This window comes from Achroia grisella, unplaced genomic scaffold (genome assembly GCF_030625045.1).
Source record: "Achroia grisella isolate CSIRO2021 unplaced genomic scaffold, CSIRO_AGI_Agris_v1 utg770, whole genome shotgun sequence".
Taxonomy (NCBI): Eukaryota; Metazoa; Arthropoda; class Insecta; order Lepidoptera; family Pyralidae; genus Achroia; species Achroia grisella.
The window spans coordinates 322,272-331,584 of NW_026713016.1; the positions used below are offsets into that span (position 1 = coordinate 322,272).

At 34.8% G+C, this 9,313-nt stretch overlaps 1 protein-coding gene across 1 annotated transcript; it reads left to right on the plus strand.

The window, feature by feature from the left end:
• The first annotated feature begins 4,150 nt into the window (after positions 1 to 4,150).
• Positions 4,151 to 6,055, plus strand: LOC131850495 (uncharacterized). Its single transcript, XM_059200729.1, has 2 exons — positions 4,151 to 4,222; positions 4,620 to 6,055. Exons 1-2 carry the CDS (start codon positions 4,211 to 4,213, stop codon positions 5,676 to 5,678), a joined length of 1,071 nt encoding a protein of 356 aa, XP_059056712.1. The 5' UTR covers positions 4,151 to 4,210; the 3' UTR covers positions 5,679 to 6,055.
• Positions 6,056 to 9,313: the final 3,258 nt, after the last annotated feature.

Consider the following 9,313-nt stretch of genomic DNA (forward strand, 5'->3'; position numbering starts at 1 on the left):
TTCGTCTTGAAGGTGAGTTACTGTAATACGAATTTTTTAACAATTTCTTAACTGTAATTAAACATTTTAAACCCGATATGTGTAACGAGATGGCTTGTATGTAGTTCCGAGATGAAAGTACAAGTGGATACAGTATGAAAGGTAGTTATGTAAAATTACAGACTTGATCTAATACTTTTTTAATTAATAGTTATTTATTTATATATTTTTATTGGGTTGTTTGGGCTATTATCAGATACATGAACCTGTTGCACTGTGACCTATATAGATCTATTGTGCTCGAGCTTTTCAAAGTACCTAGTCCCCTTTTTTAATTAATAGTTATACATTAATTACTATTCTATTAAATTTGAATTTAAAAATAAATTTGTATTTTTGTAAACATGTACAAATTCTTTTGAAAATGAAAAGAGCTGAGTTTCTTGTCAGTTATTCTGAGCTCGAAAGCACTACGATCTGACATATCATAAGAGATGGGCCGTATGCTTGTTTGTCATCATAGTAGTAAAAAAAAAAGTCAAGTCTGTAATAAACCTACATGAATAAAGATAATGTGATATTGGCGTAATATACATATTTGTATTGCTGCAAGTGTGAGTACTCTAACATAGACATGGCGGATGTGACTTCGAATCTAGTCGACACCAAAAATTTTGCGTTTTCTGACAAACTCTCCGGTAATGGAAACACCGGTAACAATCCGAGGATCTAATGAATATATGTCTAGTATTTAAACTTACTCTAAATTAATATTTCTTTGTAATGTATTATTGTGTTTACGTACTTTCCTAGGAAATATATTATGTTAAATAAATAAATAAACCTGGACAATTACCATAGCTCTCTGTAGTTCCACGGTAATCGGAGCTTGTGTTATGGGTACTAGACACCTGGTATAAACACTTAGATATATTTTTTTTATATACATACATAATACACATAGAAAACACTCAGACCGATACAAACAATCATACACATAAATACAAATGTTTGCACCGTTTCAGGAATCGAATCCGCGCCCATCGGAAGTAAAGTGGTGTGCGTAACCGCTAGACCACTGAGGCTGTCAAATGCTGAAACTAAATAATGTGTATATTTATTATAAATAAAGAGAACAATACCGCCATAGAAATATCTAAATTGTAAAGGTTATTTTAAAGTTTTTATTTCTCTCATCGATATTCGGCAATCTTCAGACATGTTTCTAAATTTAGAATAAAACAACAATACTGTCAAAGCTCATTTTCAAAGCCTTGCGCAAATATTCGCAGTAGGCAACTTTGTTTTATATAGATTAACGGCTACGTAATTGTTATTTATTGCCATGCAAGATACAACTTTGTACAAAGTTAAGTTGATCCTCTACTAATAATAATAACCTAATTGTAAAATAGATATATAGTAGAGCCATCGAATCTCAAATATAATAGAATAGAATAATATTTATACTGTAATACAAATTAAGCAATCTTAGTACTATGCATTTTTTTTATAACACAGTAGACAAACGAGCATGCGGCTCACCTGATGGTAAGTGATTACCGCCGCCCATGAGCATCCGCAACACCAGGGGAATTGCAAGTATGTTGTCGGCCTTTTAAAAAGGAATAAGCTCTTTTCTTGAAGGCTTCAATATCGTATCGATTCGAAAATACCATTGCAGGAAGTTGATTCGACAATGTGGTTGTGCGTGGCAGAAAGTATAGTATACTAAACAACTGATACAAAATACTTAAATATATATATATAAAAAGGTATAAGTATAATTCATATAGAAAACAACAAGATAAATACTACTTGTATTAGTCGTACTAAAGAATACTAAAGTTTGAATTATGCGGGAATCAAACCCGCAATCATCGCAGTTGCGGGTGTAATGAGGTGTGCAAACCGCTAGATCATCGAGGCCGATCTTTGACTTTTGTTATTCGTGTTTAGATTTTATGTATAACAGCGAATCGTAAGAAAATATAAATTCTACAGTTAAACCTTCCTCAGATATCATACTGTTAATAGATGAAAATCGCATGAAAATCTGTTCAGTATCGTGTGAGATTATAGCGAACATATAGACAGATGTAGCGCGAAACTTTATTATATAGTATGTACAGATTATGAATAATTTACATTCCTATGGAATGATTTTAAATGGTAAATTATTTTTTAATAGCACATAGTTTATGGTTATTAAAGTGATATCAGGATGATTTAACGGTACTCTTTGGTTAACTATTGAACCTTCGCATGTTCGGTATAATCTTTTAACGTCCGTTCTAATAAACATTAACTAGACTATTTGTTATAATTACAGCTACACTTGTAAACGTTAAATAAACTTATTGGTTCGATAATTATTATATAAAGCATATATTTTGATTAAATTTGACGTTAAGTGTTAAATTATGCATAGATTTCACTTATAACAGGATTTATTACTGACCTGACTAAGACAGGTCAGTAATGAGTGAGTGAGTGAGTCAAAGTGAGCAGGTGCAGAGGTCTGCATCTTCTACTTTTACCTTGTTTGTACACTGTTTTAAGGGTGAACTGAGTCAGTGATATTATAGAGTATAGGTGTCTCAACGATGAATTAATATATTAAGGAAGATGTTTACATATGAATGTGGATGGTTATAAGGGTAGAAGAAGGCCGAAAAAGAGATGGATGAACTGTGTGAAAGATACTATGATAAGAAAGGAATAACGAGATGACTGCGAACAGGGATGAGAAGAGAAGAGAAAAACTTTTTACGACGACGAATAAATGTGATAAAGATGATGATGATGATGATGAGGTGTCTCAATGATTAGGAGATCCACAATATATTGTGATGTTCAAGATTCTATTCATATTCAGTCAACCATTCCTATATGTTAATTCTATCATCATCCACTGACGCCTCGTCAGCGTATACCGTTAGCGCATGCCACTTTCAATTAAATGTGTTGTTTGCTTATTTCCCATTGAAGTGATAAAACTAGTTTTTACCTACGATTTACTCTGATGAATGGATATAACATAAATTCAGTCGAACTAAAGGATGCTTGTTAGGGTTACGGCCAGTGAATAAATTATTTTCTTTCGACAATAATGCAATAGCATATACCTAGTGATCGGCACATTCCTGTTAATTTAGAAATGAATCTGTATTTTTATAATCATGTACAAGCTCATTTGAAGAGAATAAGAGATGAGTTTCTTTTTTGTTTCTTAGCTCAAAAGTACTTCGAACTAACGGTAGATTTGCCATATCATAAGAATCTGTAATAGACCTACTTGAATAAAGATATATTGATTGATTGATTGATCTAAGGGTACGTGCTTCTCGATTCCAAATAAATGTTGCCAAATTGCATGAAGATTGGTTAAGCCGTTAACACCAAGAAGTAACTAATTTACTTTCACATTCATAATATTAAAAAGAATTCTGAACAATTGTTTTTAACCTTGAGATTGATGGTCTCAATTCAATTGATTTATAAACGTCACCTCTGGAAATTCTGAAGTTTGGAAATTTTGTTAATTCATTTTTTTTAATCCATTTTGTATAATAATAAATCTATTTTAATTTATGTAGGTTGAAGTCAGTTCTTTGTGGATCAAAGTCTTAAATTATTACTATTAGGAATAATGGACTACTGGTTTTTATCTTAATAACAATAAGTAGAATGTAGAGACTAAATTACTTTAACATTGAACGGTAAAATAATAGTTTTTAACTTTAAATGTACTTTGACACATAATGTTATTAAATATACTAATAAATACTTTAAAGAAAATATGAAATATTTATTTTAATTCAAAATTATAAATGTTATTAATATATTGCGTAATAAATATTATTAAACAATTTATGGTATATTTTTAAGTCCTAATAAATTAAGTGTGTTATCATTTAACAGATTAAAATATTAATTTTAAGATTATTTTGTCACGTCATAATTAATTCAGAATACAAATTGCAATAATGTAATGATATAGAAAGCAATTAACGTTATTGAAATCTTATCGATATCCAAATGAGACAGATAAGGAGCATTTTGGTTTACGCTGTACTCCAAAAGCGAAAGTATAACATAGTCCTACCGAGCGGCCATTTTTTCTTCGCTCGGCCGCTCATACTGCATATATATAGCGAAGCTACGAACAACACGCATCATTCGCATTCAGGACTTCGCTGACTTCAGTGCAACCTACCAGTGCAGCATCATGAGATCCATGGTGTGTTCACTCACAATATACAAGTCTAATGGTGATAGTGGTATTTTCAAGTGACAGTGCCGAGTGCTTGGAAAACGTGCAATTACCTGGATTTCGCATATTCCCTTGCCCCACTTTATTAAGTTTTACGCAATACGGAAACATTGCGTACGCGCTTTGTGTGTCACGGTGCAGGCAAATTAACTTGACCACTCATTAAAGGCGCAAAGCCTTTTTGTAGTTTTTAATTAGCCGTTACAAGTCTCTTGTACACTCTGATATCCATCATAGGCATCTATTTTCCATCTATAGTAGTAACTTGTACCAGAATAATTATTAATATTATTTGTCCAGACCTTTAAATTAAACTTATGCGTATATCAGTTATAAGTTTTAACAATATTTGTGTTTGTTACAGCTCGTAGCCGCCAGTCTGGTGGCTCTCTTGGCCTTCTCCCATGCGGAAGAAGCCAAGAAAGCAGAAAAGGAAGTGGCAGTGACCGATAACAAAGAGGCGGCATCCGATGACAAGAAGCACGAGAAAAGAGGATTGTTCGACATCGGCTTGGGCTATGGACATGGCGGTTTAGAGGGTGGATTCGGCGGTGGATTAAGCGAAGGGATCAGTGGCTATGGAGGTTATGGTGGACATGAAGTACACAAGACCGTTACTCTTGTCAAGAAAGTCCCCGTCCCTTACCCAGTTGAGAAACACATTCCCGTCCCAGTAGAGAAGACAATCCCCTACCCCGTCAAGGTACCAGTACCCCAACCCTACCCTGTCGTTAAGCATGTGCCTTACCCAGTCAAGGAGATTGTTAAAATACCTGTCCACGTTCCCCAACCCTACCCAGTTGAAAAGAAGGTGCCTTACCCCGTCCATGTACCCGTCGACAGGCCCGTCCCCGTTAAAGTGTACGTACCACAACCTTACCCCGTTGAGAAACACGTACCAGTGCCCGTCAAAGTCCCAGTGCCAGCTCCTTACCCAGTAGAGAAGAAGATCCCTTACCCAGTCAAGGTGCCAGTCCATGTACCCGCTCCCTACCCAGTGGTCAAGGAAGTACATGTTCCCGTCAAGGTTCCCGTTGACAGGCCTTACCCCGTACACATTCCCAAGCCCGTGCCTTACCCAGTCGAGAAACCAGTGCCTTATCCAGTTGAGAAGCCCGTCCCCTACCCCGTGAAGGTCCCCGTCGACCGCCCAGTGCCAGTGCACATTGAGAAACCAGTGCCCTACCCCGTCAAGGTGCCAGTACCCGCCCCGTACCCAGTCGAGAAGCACATCCCAGTACCAGTGGAGAAGCATGTGCCTTACCCCGTCAAAGTGCCCTACGACAGGCCTTACCCCGTGCACATCGACAGGCCAGTAGCCGTGCCCGTCGAGAAACACGTGCCTTACCCCGTCAAGGTCCCCGTCCCAGTTGTAATCGGTCATGGTCATGACTACGAGTATGGTCATCATGGTAGCTACTAAGGCTGCAGGGAGCAGACGTCTGAATGTGATATATAAATATAAGCTTAGCACATAAAACGAACGAGGGCCGTGGAATACCTCATCAGAGCGGATAGTGGTTCATCACCAGATCCCTGGATCTCCGTATTCTACGACCCGCGAACGATATGCACTGATATAATACTCTCAGAATAGTCTTTTTTTTGTTGTGATTCTTTTTATTTTAGCTTGTACAAGATCGGTGAATGTTACGTTTGAGTTGATGTACCTGTTATTTTTATGAACTAAACCCTGTGTTCCATTTATTTTTGTGTTACTTTTAATTTTTGGAAGCGAGTATTTTTATACGAACTGATGTAAAATAAAATAAAAAATGGCTCAGCCAATTAATTTAAAACAATGTATTTTTATTGTTTCGTAATAATTATTGGTCTAGTACCTAATGATATATTAGCGATCACAGCTAGTTATTTATTTGCGAAACGCAAAATTATATGACCTACATTTGCATAGTACGGATAAGTAGTCGCCGGTACTCTGCATGACGAAACTTGACGTACCTTTTCTTATGACAATCCACATCTCTGAGATCTTTGTCTTTCGAAATACAAGCCTTAATAGTAATCACTATACTCATTAAAACAGCATTCTCGGACAAAAACATCGTTTAATAAGCATTGAGTATTCCATAATTACGTTTTGAAATATGTTATTATTTTACGTCTCAGTTTTTAAATTACGAATTAATTTATTCTAGAACTTTCGATTAGCAATATCTCTATACTAAACAAACACCTTACTGCAATAGTTAATACTGCAAACAAATAAATATTTAGAACGCAACGTTTCTCAACGTCATGCAAGATGTATCTATAAGGTGTAATGAATGCATTTTATTATGCAACTGATATGGAAATTTACTTTTACTCTGTTTTTTACTTTTTGGCGATGGTGGAACCTTGAATATTAAAAAATGACAAATGTATTGCATTTTAGGAAGCCAACAAATTTACATAAATATTTAAAAACATTACGTCGTTTCAGGGCTGTGCCACACTAAATGACGTACTTTAATAATATATTACATATTTGCTTTAATTACTTGTTTAAGTCAAAATATACTTAGCTTCAAATATATACATGAATATAAATTAATATTTTACACAAATCTCTGTGCTAAAACAACATATAATTTCAGACAAGTTAAATAGAAAAAAAAACCCATTATTAAAATAAATTTAATATAAGCTTTGGAGTAGTTATTTTTATTAAACAGTAATATTCATCCATTCCTCGTAGTCACTTCTTTTTTTTATTTATTTATTCCTTTTGCGTCAATTTAGAATTACAGATTCAATCAAGATGAATAAGTAAGAAACTTGCCTAATTTTCTTCAATATTTATTATAGTTTTAGGATTGTCAATACAAATTTGGAATTCAGCACTAATTCAACAGGTTTACTTACATATTTTACTAGCAGACCCGGCCACGCGTTGTTATAGCTAATAATAGACAAATAATTTGCAATAAAATAATATTGCGACTATAAATTGAGATGCAAGCTATACTATCTTTCAAGTTGGATCAAATTGCACACAATGTGCAAATCAAATTTGCAATCGGTTCAGTAGTGTAGGACGCGGAAAAACAACGTGACACGTAATTTTTGTAAATATGTGACATGCCAAAATAATATACATTATTTAGCATCTATCTTATAGCATAGCATACGCATTACAGTGTACAACAATCCTTATAGAAATACCAAGCTACGAACATTAACGTATTACAAAATGAGTAAGTATATAACAGAGCAGACTAGTAATTTACGTTGTATGGTCGCCATTTTAAAAACAGTGGCGACACCTGCCGGATTATGTTGCGAAAATGTGAAGTATCATTTCACATAATCTTTGTTTGCTGGTCAAGAGCAAACAATTTATGCATTATAACATATACTTAGGTGTAGGTAAGAATCTGTCAATAGAGGATGTAAGATTTATGTATAAATGAGTAGAAAATGGCGCCATGTGTTACGAAAATTTAATATATCACCACATCGTTTTTGTTTGCTGTCAGAAGGTTAAATAAGAAAGATGTACTCAAGCTGTGATGTGCTGGGAATGTGGAGATATGGAATTAACTCTGTTCATCGCGCTTTTGCGCCAAAACAACTGAACCGATTTGAATTAAATTTGGTACACAGATAGTTTAGACCCTAAGAAAGGTATAGGGTACCTTGTAATGCGTAAAAGAGCTATATGGGGTTGAAAGGGGAGGTGAAAAGTTGCATGGAGATATCGACATTTTTAAATCTAGAAGCTAGAAACTTACTTTTTTAGGCTGCTGATTAAATACAAAGAAAGGAAAAAGGGTTGTACGGGGAGTTGAATGGTTGGATGGAAATATAAGTAAGTAGTAAAAATGACGTTTAAATCTAGAAGCTTGAAACTTATTTTTTAGGCTGTTGATTAAATATAAATACAGCATTCAAAGTTTGTAAAAATTTTGTAGGGGATGAAAGCTTGTCTAGAAATTCGTAAGTTTTGAAGCTAGAATAATATTTTTTTATTAAAGCTCATTAAAAGCTTTTTGTACGTATGTGTCTTATGCAAATTGTGAGAAGTTCTGTAGCCAATAACCACAACGAAGAGATACCATCATAGAAGCCACGACCACTCTGCCAACAGTGTCTTCTTTTGTCGTTCACTCTTGGCAGAGTCTTAGAAGGTCATTATTCCACGCGGACAAAATTGCAGGCTCACCTAGTAATATACATTTTGTGGGTCTCACGGTATGTTTGACACTTACTGTTGATTAATGAATACTAAACAATGATTAATGGACTATAAGATAATTGAAACACACTATGAAAACTAGGTTCTTTGCAATATGTTAACAAAGTATAGACAAATAATTAATTACATAGTAGTCATTTACATTGAAAAATATTAAACATATATAACCTTCAACTACACCTAAATATGTGTCTATCCCTCGTTCAATTCAAACGAGAATCGAAACTAATTTGAACCCCTAGCGATGTTCTCAGACTAAAGTCGTATCTGTCAGGCAGGAGTTGGCTTTTAGCCGCTCCTCATAAGTCCTTCCGCGGGTTTGGAGTGCCATCTGCACTCGTTCTTTATCGTCCTGTGAAGCTGTAAAGGCCAGCAGCGGACAACAGCATTAAAGTAGTCCAAAACAAAATATATGTCAGATATTATGATATTACCGTTTTTTTTTAATGAATATATCACAGCACGTATTACATATACACAAGGTCTGCTTACCATGGGACTAGACTAAGCTATGTTAATTGTCCAGGATTTTTATTTTTATTTAGTGTTAGTCAGATTTGGAATCACAGCTTTTCGCCGTACGTTGTAACAGTACCGACTATGCTACGACGCTCTATCAATCTCTATCAATAATGCATTATCTAATTCGGCTGCACCTATAAGGAATTAAGTTAAATCCATTACACGTTGTATTCACACTGTATTTGTATTGTTTACAATACATGTCATTGTCTGATGCGGCTCTCACAGTTGCAGTCGTAAAAAATGAAATAGTGGTAGCTATAATGCAACAATACCTAACATTAAGCGCGCACAGATTCGCAGACTCTTACGTGTGTAGTGCCATCAAATTGTGG